General features: G+C 35.8%; 1 protein-coding gene across 3 annotated transcripts in view; it reads left to right on the plus strand.

Moving 5' to 3' along the window:
- The window catches only part of LOC134261078 (uncharacterized), an 80,655-nt gene that overhangs the window by 25,389 nt on the left and 41,074 nt on the right, over positions 1-14,192 (plus strand). Inside the window, exons 3-5 of one of the 3 annotated variants that reach the window (XM_062743551.1) lie at positions 8,806-9,108; positions 9,681-9,962; positions 11,773-12,063. In XM_062743551.1, coding sequence (XP_062599535.1) covers positions 8,806-9,108; positions 9,681-9,962; positions 11,773-12,063 — 876 coding nt within the window. Of the gene's footprint in view, positions 1-8,805; positions 9,109-9,680; positions 9,963-11,772; positions 12,064-13,501; positions 13,805-14,192 lie in introns of all 3 variants that reach the window. The other 2 variants (XM_062743550.1, XM_062743552.1) reach the window with 2 other exon arrangements.

Below are 14,192 nucleotides of genomic sequence, written 5' to 3' on the forward strand. Positions count from 1 at the left end.
CAGGGTCTCAGTCTTTCACAAGTTCCCAGTCTCCATCTCAAGGTGGTTTTAAGTCCGGTCCAGGACGTGTTGAAGGATCGTCTGGAATAGGGTCGCTTCCTACTTGTAGTTATTGTAAGAAAAAGGGTCATCTGATCAGTGAATGCTTTAAACTTAAGAGAAAAAATGATTTTGACAAAACTCAACCACATGCTTGTGCGGCAGTTAGAGGTGATAGAGAAGCCTTAGTTTCGATTTGTTCTGACACTCCTGATGTCCAGGGTTCACAGTCCAGTTCTATTGATTCTATGGAGGATTATAAGCCCTTTATGTCTCAGGGATTTGTTTCACTCGGTGACTCTAGCGAAATAAAACCTGTCCAGATTTTGAGAGATACTGGTGCTGCACAGACGTTATTGTTAGAGGGCGTGCTTCCTTTGTCTGAGCAGACTTCTACTGGTGGGTCAGTTTTATTACAGGGTGTGGAGCTAGGCGTCATTGATGTTCCCCTGCATAGAATTAGTTTGAAGTCAGATTTAGTTACTGGACCTGTTATCGAAGGTGTTCGGCCTACTCTTCCCGTTCCAGGCATTTCTTTGTTGCTAGGCAACGATTTAGCTGGTGGAAAAGTTGTACCAGATCCTATAGTTTGTGAGAAAATCACTCCAGATGTCATGTGTTATGATGAAGATGATGACATATATCCAGCCTGTGCTGTTACTAGAGCGATGGCCAGAAGACGAGAAATGGAGGCAGACCATACTCAAGCCTTTGACGAGACGAATTCCTCTGTTGATATTGATTTGAATGACACTTTCTTATCTGACCTTGATGGCACTCAAACAAGCATGGAACCACACAATATCAAGAAGCAAGAGAAGAAAGAACTGTTACCAAAATTTGGTGGTGAGGATGATGAGTTGCATCCACTAGTTAGCCAAGGCAAGGACATCCTCAGCCGAGAACGTTTACTCTCTGAACAACATAAAGACCCAGATATCATTCAACTTAGTAAGAGGGCACTTCCACCAGGAGAGGTTACTAAAGTTGGAGAATGCTTCTATATGAAAGATGGCATCCTTATGCGAAAATGGCGACCACCTGACGCTCCCCCAGATGAAGTGTGGCGTGTTGTTCACCAGATAGTGGTCCCAGCTGCTTATCGTCGAGATGTCATGAGTTTAGCTCACGATACACCTATGGCTGGTCATTTAGGTATCAATAAGACTTATAATAGGATTTTGAGTCATTTTTATTGGCCTAAGTTAAGGAAGGATGTTTCTGAGTTTTGTAAGTCGTGTCATGTCTGTCAGATGGTAGGTAAACCGAATCAGAAGATACCATCCGCCCCTCTCCAACCAATTCCAGCTTTTGAAGAACCGTTTAGTCGAGTGTTGGTGGATTGTGTAGGACCTTTGCCTAGGACCAGATCTGGGAACCAGTATTTACTTACCATTATGTGTACATCCACTCGATTCCCTGAAGCCATACCTCTTAGGAATATAAAGGCAAAGAGCATAGTTAAGGCCCTAACCAAGTTCTTCAGTTTTGTAGGAGCACCAAAGGCAATTCAGTCGGATCAAGGCTCAAATTTTATGTCGGGGTTGTTCCAGCAAGTCATGCATGAGTTGGGTATAAGGCAATATAGATCAACTGCTTATCATCCTGAGTCCCAGGGAGCGCTAGAACGTTTTCATCAAACCCTGAAAACAATGCTGAAGACCTATTGTTACCAGTATGAGAAAGACTGGGATGAAGGGGTTCATCTTGTGCTATTTGCTGCACGAGAAGCAGTCCAGGAGTCTCTTGGATTCAGTCCTTTTGAATTGGTGTTCGGTCATACAGTTAGAGGTCCTTTGAAATTGTTGAAGGAAAAGTGGCTGACTGAGACTACTGATCTTAATCTTTTAGATTATGTGTCTGATTTCAAAGAAAAACTTTACAATGCTTGTAAATTAGCACAAGACAATTTGAAGAATTCTCAGATGAAAATGAAAATGTGGTATGACAAAGATGCCAGAAATAGGGTGTTTAAGCCAGGTGATAAGGTTCTTGTATTTTTACCTATTCCTGGTCATCCTTTACAGGCCAGATTTTATGGCCCTTGTGAAATTGAAAGCAAGATCAGTGATGTAAACTATGTAGTTAAGACACCAGGTCGACGTAAAGAGAAACGGGCTTGTCACATTAACATGTTAAAAGAGTATTTTGAAAGGTGTGACCGAAATTCTGTAAAACCAGTTTCCACTTTAGCCAATGCTAAGACTGTTCAAAATTGTATTGAGAGTGATACGAGTGTAGAGATGAATGAGAAAGATTGTAATCAGAGTGTTCGTTTGAAAAACTCAGAAGTTTTGGCTAATTTGGATGCCAAACTTGGACATTTGAACATTCACCAAAAAGAACAAGTTAAAAACTTGATGAATGAGTATCATCAAATCTTCTCGGATGTTCCAAAGAAAACTAATGCAGCTTGTCATGATGTTATAGTTGGCGACGCTCTGCCTATCAAACAACATCCATACCGTCTGAATCCAATAAAATTGCAGTACCTAAGAAGGGAAGTGCAGTACATGTTGGACAATGACATTGTTGAACCTAGTAAAAGTAATTGGAGCTCACCGTGTATTCTTGTACCAAAACAGGACGGTTCGTACCGATTATGTACAGACTATAGAAAGGTGAATTCTGTTACCAAAACTGATTCATTTCCAATACCTAGAATCGATGACTGTATTGACAGCATTGGAAACGCCAAATTTGTCAGTAAATTTGACCTGTTGAAAGGCTACTGGCAAGTGCCGTTAACAGAAAGAGCAAAAGAAATATCTGCTTTTGCTACACCAGATGGACTTTACCAGTATAAAGTAATGCCTTTTGGCATGAAAAACGCACCGGCTACATTCCAAAGGATGATTCACTCCCTCCTTCAAGACCTCGAGGGATGCGAGGCCTACATTGATGATGTCGTCATATACAGCGACACATGGGACGAACATCTCCGAATCATGCGTGCTTTATTTGACATTTTAGCTAAAGCAAACTTAACTGTGAACCTTGAGAAGAGCGAATTTTGTCATGCTTATGTAGAGTATTTAGGTCATAGAGTAGGTCAAGGTTATGTTACACCCATTATGGCTAAAGTGGAAGCTATTGCAAAGTTCCCGATTCCTACAAACAAGAAAGAATTAATGAGGTTTTTGGGCATGGCTGGGTTTTACAGAAAATTTTGTCCAAATTTTTCCTCAGTTGTAAGTCCACTTACAAATCTTTTACAAAAGAGGGTTAACTTTGAATGGACAAAGGACTGTGAAAAATCATTTCATAAAATCAAATCTGTCCTTATGAGCAACCCAGTTCTGTCAACTCCAGATTTTTCTAAGCAGTTCAAGCTTACTGTTGATGCTAGTGATGTTGGAATCGGGGCAGCTTTGTTTCAAGAACATAGTGATAAGGTAGATAGAGTTGTTTCTTATTTTTCAAAGAAACTTACAAAATGTCAACAAAAGTATTCCACCATTGAAAAGGAATGCCTTGCTTTGTTGTTAGCCTTACAGCATTTTGATGTTTATCTGAATGTTACTTTGCATCCAATTCTTGTATATATAGATCACAACCCCCTGACATTTTTGCATCAATTGTCAAACAAGAATCAAAGACTGACTAGATGGAGTTTGTTGTTACAGGAATACAACATAACAATTAAGCATATCAAAGGCAAAGACAATATTATTGCAGATGCCTTGTCCAGAGTATCATGAACAAATTAGATTTTGTGTTGGTGTGCATAAATTTTGTTTTGGTATTATGTTTTCATTAACATTCAAACTTTTTAAGGGGGGAGGTGTTGTGAGGTGTGTTGTATTTGTATTATTTCATCATGTATATTATTAGTAACATTAAGTTTCTTGAACATTCCAGAGTGGTCAACATGTTCGGTCATTTTTTCTAGAACATTCTTGAACTTTGTGTATGTCCAGAACTTTCAAGTAATATCATGTACTTACAACTTCTAGAATATTCTAGATTTATATTACTGTATAAATATCCTGTCAATTCGATGCATAGATATACTCTTGTCGTATCAGCACCATTGAGTTACAACTGGGATATATTTTCACTGGGACATTGTGTGCAGCAACGGACACTCTGAGGTATGTATTTTTAGATTTTTGCTAAGTTTGTACTTAATGATTTGTATATTACTGTAAATAAATTATTGTTAAGTTTAAACTGTGTGATTGATCTTTGCTGGCATTTAGGGTTATTCTGACCCATAACAATAGGAAAAATCTTTAAAAATCTTCCTCTCAAGAACCACTGGGCCAGGAAAGATGAAATTCATGTGGAATCATCCTCAGGTTGTGTAGATTCAAGTTTGTTCAAATCATGACCCCCGGGGCAAGGATGGGGCCAAAATGGCCGACCCTAGTTTTACATAGGAATATATAGGAAAAATCTTTAAAAGTCTTTTTCTCCAGAACCACTGGGCCAGGAAAGATGAAACTCATGTGGAGTCATCCTCAGGTAGTGTAGATTCAAGTTTGTTCAAATCATGACCCCCGGGGCAAGGGTTGGGCCAAAATGGCCGACCCAAGTTTTACATAGGAATATATAGGAAAAATCTTTAAAAATCATCTTCTCCAGAACCACTGGGCCAGGAAAGATGAAATTCATGTGGAATCTCCCTCAGGTAGTGTAGATTCAAGTTTGTTCAAATCATGACCCCCGGGGCAAGGGTGGATACAAAATGGCCGACCCAAGTTTTACATAGGAATATATAGGAAAAATCTTTAAAAATCTTCTTCTCAAGAACCACTGGGCCAGGAAAGATGAAACTTATGTGGAGTTATCCTCAGGTAGTGTAGATTCAAGTTTGTTCAAATCATGACCCCCGGGGCAAGGATGGGGCCAAAATGGCCGACCCTAGTTTTACATAGGAATATATAGGGAAAATCTTTAAAAATCTTCTTCTCCAGAACCAATAGGACAGAAAAGATGAAACTCATGTGGAATCATCCTCAGGTAGTGTAGATTCAAGTTTGTTTAAATCATGACCCCCGGGGCAAGGGTGGGTCCAAAATGGCCGACCCAAGTTTTACATAGGAATATATAGGAAAAATCTTTAAAAATCATCTTCTCCAGAACCACTGGGCCAGGAAAGATGAAATTCATGTGGAGTCATCCTCAGGTAGTGTAGATTCAAGTTTGTTCAAATCATGACCCCCGGGGCAAGGGTGGGGCCAAAATGGCCGACCCAAGTTTTACATAGGAATATATAGGAAAAATCTTTAAAAATCGTGTTCTCCAGAACCACTCGGCTAGGAAAGATGAAACTCATGTGGAATCATCCTCAGGTAGTGTAGATTCAAGTTTGTTCAAATCATGACCCCCGGGGCAAGGGTAGGTCCAAAATGGCCGACCCAAGTTTTACATAGGAATATATAGGAAAAATCTTTAAAAATCATCTTCTCCAGAACCACTGGGCCAGGAAAGACGAAATTCATGTGGAGTCATCCTCAGGTAGTGTAGATTCAAATTTGTTCAAATCATGACCCCCGGGTCAAGGATGGGGCCAAAATGGCCAACCCTAGTTTTACATAGGAATATATAAGAAAAATCTTTAAAAATCTTCTTCTCCAGAACCACTGAGCCAGGAAAGATGAAACTCATGTGGAATCATCCTCAGGTAGTGTAGATTCAAGTTTGTTCAAATCATGACCCCCGGGGCAAGGGATGGGCCAAAATGGCCGGCCCAAGTTTTACATAGGAATATATAGGAAAAATCTTTAAAAATCTTGTTCTCCAGAACCACTGGGCCAGGAAAGATGAAACTCGTGTGGAATCATCCTTAGGTAGTGTAGATTCAAGTTTGTTCAAATCAAGACCCCCGGGGCAAGGATGGGGCCAAAATGGCCGACCCAAGTTTTACATAGGAATATATAGGGAAAATCTTTAAAAATCTTCTTCTCCAGAACCACTGGGCCAGGAAAGATGAAACTCATTTTGAATCATCCTCAGGTATTGTAGATTCAAGTTTTTCAAATCATGACCCCCGGCCCTGGGGATAGGGTGGGGCCAAAATGGCCGACCCAAGTTTTACATAGGGATATATAAGGAAACCTTTTAAAATATTCTTTTCAAGTACTTCAAAGCTATGATAAGTGATACCCGGGGTATTTATATGGAATCATCCTCAGGTGGTGTAGATTCTAATTTGTTCAAATGATGAATGCCTGGAAGGGGGGAGTAAATTCAAGCCCTATGTTCTCAGGTGAGCGCTGTGACCCTTGGGCCTCTTGTTTATTCATTTGTCCAGTTTTTCACGATTTAAGAAACAAGTTCATCAAACATTACTACTCCCGAAGACCAAGTGTCTTCAAGTTAATACAATTAATCTGTAGTACAAATACCAAAGATGTAAATCAGTTAGGGAAATATATATATCATGCTAATAAATTACGAATGGAATGTTTAAATCAATTAGCTATATAATAAAATGTATGTATTAATAGTTTGTAAGTTTATAATATGTTATTGTACTATGTATGTAATTGATAAATACAATGTTGTACTTATGATGCTTATGGGATGTACGTCCCACGGAAAAAAGAACTGAACTCTCAGTCCATACACTGAATTGACGACGGACTTTCCGTTAATTTCTGATCATGACAAGGAGCACACGAAGGAAGATGTGACTGGTCGGCAGTGGATGCCTACTCCGCAATGGCACCTGATCTTACCTCTGCCGTTTTGGAGGTCCGCCTTTGCTCTGCTCCTAATTTGTATTGTTTTATGGACATTTTATCTTGAATACTGTTTATTATATCCTTATGTTTCATTCCAAAAACTGATTTGACTTGGCAAATACAGAAATTAACTTTGGAGATATGTTAAAAAACATAACATTAATATAAAGTTGTTGATTTTATTGAATATTTTACGAATTTTAACAGCGGAATTTTTCCCTCACTTTTTTATTAAACTATCGATAGTCAAGTTTATGATGTTTTTACAAACATATAAGGGGATCGATTGTGGTTTTATTGTGTGAAAACTACAGCAACGAAACTCTTCATTTTAATGCCATATATAACTTACAACTTCAGTGTACATGCCAAGTCTGGGGGAAATCTACCGTCCATGTATTTTAATGGACCGTCTCAAAATACAGTACTTTCAATAAAGGATTATATAGGAAAATGACAAGTTTTAGCACTTTATAGCAAATTTACAAATACTACAATAGACCTTTTGTTCATACTAAAATATATGATGAGTAATACTAAATTGTACATTATTTGTAAGAAACACAGAAATCTACCGTCTTGTAACCAGATGGGGCATTTCAAAATGCCAAAAATTAACAAATTTCCCTGCCATTATAGAATACTACAAAATATCACAGACACAATGGATTTTTATGAAAACATAATAAAAACAATGGAAATATTCTCAAATTTCTATGTTTGAAATTTTAAGAGCGTATTTTTATAACTTTTTCTGAAATAGCATTTTTATTACACCTTTCTTTAAATAGCTTCAGCTTTTCATAACGTCAAAAACACACTGGAACGACGACAACCTACATTGACCTATAAATTGAAAAATTGGTTCAGAATCAATTATAAGAATTGTAATTACAATTTTAAACTTGTAATTTCTTAATTTTGTATAATTTTATTAATTAAACGGAAAAAGTTGCTTTAAAACAGTTAATACGCTTCATTTTACTATGATGTGCGAAATATTGCGCAATGAAAACTAAAGTCTGCCCCCGTGAGTGCGTGTTTCTTATTTCCAAGTCAGAAATGTTTACTCTATCGTCTTCAGAATCCGACAGAACCAATTGTAAATAAGCTTCCGTTTTACGTTTTTATGTTAACTCGCATTGTTCAATTTTATTTACCCCGTGGGGATCCGGGTTAGAATAGGTCCTCAGTACACCCTTGCTTGTCGTAAAAGGCGACTTAATGGGGCGGTCCTTCGGATGAGAGCGTATAAACCGAGGCCTCGTGTCACAGTAGGTGTGGTACGATAAAGATCTCTCCCTGCTAAAAGGCCCTGAATGCCGAGCATAGGCCTAAATTTGCAGCCCTTCACCGGCAATGGTGACGTCTCCAAATCAGTGAAATATTCTGGAGAGGGACGTTAAACAGTATACAATCAATCAATCAATCAATTTTATTTAACCTTTCCTTTATATCTGTAACGATAGAGTAAATTACATAGACATTGTCTGTTTAAAGTCTAAATGACACTTCCTGTATATATTTTTAATTTTAAAGGAATTATTTTTTTATTTGGACTATGTCAATGGCATTAAACATTCTATGTATTTTATTAGAATAAAGTGATTTTAATCAATTCTAAATTATAAAGCCGTAATATACAAAAAGGTATCATTATGAATTATGAACAAACAAATATATTCATGTTACTTTTCTTTCAAGAAAAAACCTATTAAAGCAAGTCAAACACAACAACAGCATAAAAGTAAATAATTCTACTGTAAGTAACATAGAATAGCTTCAATCATATGAGAAAAACGAACACCTATAATTAATGGTTCCATAAATAACTGTCATTTAAAAAAAGTCTGATAAATTAAAATGAAACATATGGAAAAAAACTACATATATATCATCTATGTCTGCTTCCTTTCTTTTCCTTAGAATATTCCATAAAAAACAGTCAAGAGAAGTTGTTAAGCCGACAACACTCTTTTTTGACAATTAGGTTGCTGTTAACAATTGCTTTATTTCTTTTTAACAATGGCGTTATTTCTTTTTAACACTTGCCTTTTCCTGATTTCTTTTTTAGTTAAAACTGTACAATCTAAGGAGGGTGAATCAAGAAACATTTCATGGACTGCAGATTATTTCCCTAGAGCTGGATTGTACCTTATTTTTCATGTATATAACGATTCAGCAAAATCAATAATGCAGATAGGGGACAAGGACCCGTCAACTGAAAAGTATGTTTATCATACCCGACCCCTGGATTCTGTTAATATACAGTTTGAGGTGAAAAATATAACGCTGCAAGATGCCGGATATTACGTAGGGGGTACCTCCGAGGCAGATGCTTGGTTAGGAGGTGGAGGAGTTGTTCTAATTGTTTTTGGTAAGTTCTGTGATTTTTTTGTTATTAACAATTTGCTTATACACGAAAACAATGGGGAAAAGTTGTAAATTGTTGTATATCACTACCAAATCTACGATTGTTTATTAATGTAATGCTAAATGCATTGAACGCATTAAAAATTTATTTAATTAGGCCAGTTGATCCAATGATAGCATGTATACTAAATGTCAAGGTGTAAGACTACGCTTTTGCCCCTCCCAACCAACTTGTTTAATTATTTGAACAAAATTGAATTTAAGGATACTTCCGTACAACTAAGACTTATCATGGCTTTGCCATTTCGATACAAGATTTGGTTAATTTAAGATTGACATTAAATTGAAGGATTAAACTAGTATACATAGATAAATGAAGAGAGCTAATACAGAATATATTTAAGAAAAAAATTATCTGATATAAACCAGTGGTAGGGAGTGTTTAAAACAAATTTTCAAGATTTGCACTTTACAAGCATTGATGATGATTTTATAATTTAAAAAATATAAAACATTTTAATGTACTGTATTACGGTTACATTTAAGAAATTCTTTGAAGTTAATTTTGAAATTCAGGAAAACCAGTGAGAGCACAAATAACTGGGAATCTGAATCTTCAAGTTAGAAAATATGCTTACCTGAAATGTGAAAGTAGATCTACGTCTGCTCCGTCCTATTACAAGAGGTTCCCGCCATTATCGTATTCATGGTTTGTCAACAACACCAGGCTAAATAGAGAGGTTAGAGAGACATACAGCTTTATTGTGTCTAAGGATGTTAAATACAACAAATACAGCTGTCAGGCAAAGGAAATCCTAGAATCTGAAAAAAGTGTCGAAATTCAAATAAACCCTTTATGTAAGTATAGTAGTAATTTTAAATTAACGTACACTATCATATTTTAGCAAAGCATGTGATAATTTGAATTACCAGCGTGTCTTGGTAAAGATTGATTGATTTAAGGATGCTACAGTGTAGGGTTAAACAAATGAACCATCAGATATAATTTGAATTTTTAGATTTGATATCTTAAGCTGTCAACAATCATTTGGCAAAAAAAAAAAAAAAAAAAAAAAAATTTCAAACATTTAGGCCATTCCAAGTTTTTTCTCTGTTTAGCGTCCACTCATCTTTCGAAAAAATTACCTTCCTATTCGCAAAAAACACACAAGCCAAAATATAAAACACAAGCTTAAAAGTCATAAAAACAACGTCCTTCAAATGATTTGATCTAACTAAACTGCTTTAATAGAAGACATAACAATTCTTAAGCCAAAACAACTGATAAAATTCTTACAATAAACACAATATAACTTACTGTACAGAATTTTTTGGGAAAATTTACAGAATTAAAAAAATTCGACTAAATTGAACAATTTCAGGACTCCTGATGTTGTGTATTAATTCTTATAATTGGGGTGTCAAAAACCAAGGCGCACACGGACGCTAAACATAGAAAAAAATTGGAATGGCCTTATTTTTAAAATTTGATCGTATTTTTCTTTACATGAAACTCTTATTATAAAGGAGATCAAAATAGTCTAAAATGGCCATACTCCAGCCCCTTTAACATAACTGCTTAATGCTAAGTCAGATAATTTCAGTCATGTCCCTTAATCTTTGTACAGAGGTAAGGCAGTTCGCCATTCAAGAAAACAGAAAAAAATAACTAATTTATAGAATAATTCATGACAACAGTAAAAAAAAAAAATCAACAGTTGATTTGAGCATTTTTTCCTAACAATACTTGCAAATTTATGGCATTGAAAACAATTAAAAAGATAAATAAAATCCCAATAAACCTGAGGAAAACGAATTAGGGTAGGTATATTGCATGTCGCTAATTCTGTTGATGTGGCAATATATACATTTTCATACTTTGGTGTTTCTTGCTCTTGCAGACTCATCAATTCACGTTTGTCCACTAGATACTGCCAATTATATAGACGGGTACCTGCCTGACTGCGTCGAATCTTCATTTTTTTTTTAATTTAAAGAATTGGTTAACAAGAAATAATTAATTCTGCGTCTACACCAAGAAATTCCGTGAAAATAAGCTGCATTAAATGGAATTAGAAATAATACGCCTGCCATTACACGACCGTCGTTTTCAAGGTCTCACCCGAAAGACCCACAACACTCGCTTCAAAGTTACGAGCGCTTGACAAAGAAACGTTTGCAAACAATATTTCATAGACTAAAGTCAATCGTAGTCGAGATACCGTTAAACTAGCTATCGACTGAGTTACCGTGACGGTCGTTAATCGTTAACATTGAGAAAGTATTCTTCATCATAATATTATTTCTATCTTTCAAAAAGTATTTATCATGGCCTCTTAATGCATTGTAGTACATATCAAAACTAATTGAAAGTTTGAAATAACATTTATTGACCTTGAGTCTATGAAGAATTCTATTTGAACAATTAGTGTATAAATTTGTTATCAAGGTTAGATGAATGGTGTACGGAGTTTTTTGTTCCAAGGTCTATGGAATGAAACCCTGTAAATATTCGTACACTCTTGATTTCACCTGTATAAGTAAAATAGACTTCTTTACTATGTAAATCAGATGTCTGACAAACAATATCATTTAATTTTCCCAATTGAAAATGTAAGAATTTCAAACTTAGCCTGTTACCATGTCAATATTATTTTTCTCTTCGCAGATGGTCCAGAAACTGTACTTTTAACCCCCGAGCCACCCATTGACGGACTTAGTGTTCATTACGGGGACACATTTGGCCCATACACCTGTTCAGCTGACTGTAACCCACCTTGTAACGTGCAGTGGAAAGTCAGAGATCCGTCAGGGGGTTTTAGAGACGCTACATCCCTTGCGGCATCTTCAGTTACTGTACCAGAGATAACAGCGAATAGAACTAGTATGGCTATGATAAGATGTGCAGCTAACGGCACCGAAGGCAAAGAAACATCATCCATCAAGCTGAACATTCAGTGTAAGACTGTTTTAAGCATAAAAATGTTAAATACGGTGAAAAACATCCAATGCGAATGAGATGAAAACAAAGACATCCATACATACAAGGAACACAAACAAATAACCTAGTTCAGTTTTGCTATATCATGGAACGAAAGAAAAGTATTTTTATCTTGACTTTTTTTTTCTCAAAGATCACAAAAAGAACGTTATTTTTATAAGTCATAATTTTAAACATTTAGTAAACGGCACAGAAGGCAAACTTATTTCATCTATCAAGCTAAACATTCAGTGTAAGACTGTTTTAAAGCATTTTCACAAATTTTTTGTAAGAATACAATGAATACAATCTTAACATGTTTGTAAGCATTGCCTTACTGTATTTGCAATATTGAGGGTGTTTTAGAGACGCTACATCCATTGGCCTAACTTCGATAAATTTACCAAAGCAAAGAACAGTTAAAAAAAGTAAATATAACATTGATTTGATATTTAGTTAACGGAACTGAAGGTCGCCCTGTATCCAATATTAAGTTGAAAACTGAATGTAAGTGGGTTATGCAAGCATTTTTGAATAGTAAAGCTTTAATACATTGTGAAGAATACAACTTAAAATCAAATCCCTATGGTTACTTTCATCTGTTCTTTTAGTTTTTATAAAATAAGGGGAAAAATATATTTAAAAGCATTATATTTTCAGAATCAAACAATTTATAATCTTGAGAAACAAATAATGTTTGATTTGATTCTTCATTTTACCTGATCTATGAAAAAAATGCACATTCAACCTGATTGTAAAACAATCTTCTTTAAAACGTAAAAGTAAATATCTACTTCATCCAATACATGTGAAACGTAATAGAAGCGTAATAGAACACAGCCATACAATGGAATGGAATTTGCTTATTAATACAGGCATTAAAAGGAGGAGCGGGGTTCTTTTACACATAAACTTTTACAATGATTAACTAATTCTTCACCATCAAATTTTATTTTTTATCTCACCTTTCCTACATTTGCCTGGTAAATGTATTTTTGACTAGCAAGTAACAAACTATCTGCAAAATGAATGCTCTTAATTTAATAGTCCAATCCTAATTCTACCCTTTATTTCGTTGTAGCATAATAAATTTGATTACGTGAGCGGAAGTTGGACTTCCTTTACCACTTCTCCTACAAAATAGGATTATCGGATTTGGGCAATTTTGAAAAACGATACCACATGCTTATATTAATCAGAAAAAAATATCTTGGTCCCCTTGGAAACCAGTTCTACTTCCAGGCTGGGCCAAAATTGTCATGGTCTGAGAAATTCAGAGCGAATATATGAGGCATGATTATAATAGTTTATCATGCGCTGCGTAGTTTGTAACACACGAAAAAGAAAACACATCCATTACCTATCTATTTTTAATAATATCGATTTAAATGTTGAATTATATAATTTTTTATTTCAGTTAATACACAAGAGTCTAAGATTGGGGAATCAAGAAATATTTCATGGACTGCAGATTATTTTCCCAAAAGTGGACTTTACCTCATTTTTCATGTATATAACAATTCAGCATCAACGATAATGCAGATAAGGGACAGTGATCCGTCAACTGAAAAGTATGTTTACCATACCCGACCCATTAATTCTGTAAATATACAGTTTGAGGTGATAAATATAACGTTGCAAGATGCCGGATATTACGTAGGAGGTACCTCGGAGGCGGATGCTTGGTCAGGAAGAGGAGGACCTGTACTTGTTGTGTCTGGTAATTTTTTAAATAGAATCTTCATATTTTTTTACTCATGCTTTCACACCAAAGAGGGAATTGGAATGTAAGCAATAAACTACAATTTACGTTTTTTCTTTAAACTGATGTATGTATCAAATTCAAACTGTTGCGTTCGTGTAAAATGTTGATACGAAACATTGTTGAGTCACGTTTTGTCCGCCGTCACGTTATGTCCGCCGTCACGAAATGTCCGCCTCTTTTTCAGAAAAATCGTCACGTTATGTCCGCCGTCACGAAATGTCCGCCTCTTTTTCAGAAAAATCGTCACACTATGTCCGCCGTCACGAAATGTCCGCCTCTTTTTCAAGAAAATCGTCACACTATGTCCGCCGCTACAAAATGTCCGCCTTTCTTCCAAACAAAT

This window comes from Saccostrea cucullata, unplaced genomic scaffold (genome assembly GCF_032062105.1).
Source record: "Saccostrea cucullata isolate Sc308-1 unplaced genomic scaffold, CSIRO_AGI_Scuc_v1 ctg1312, whole genome shotgun sequence".
Classification (NCBI taxonomy): domain Eukaryota; kingdom Metazoa; phylum Mollusca; class Bivalvia; order Ostreida; family Ostreidae; genus Saccostrea; species Saccostrea cuccullata.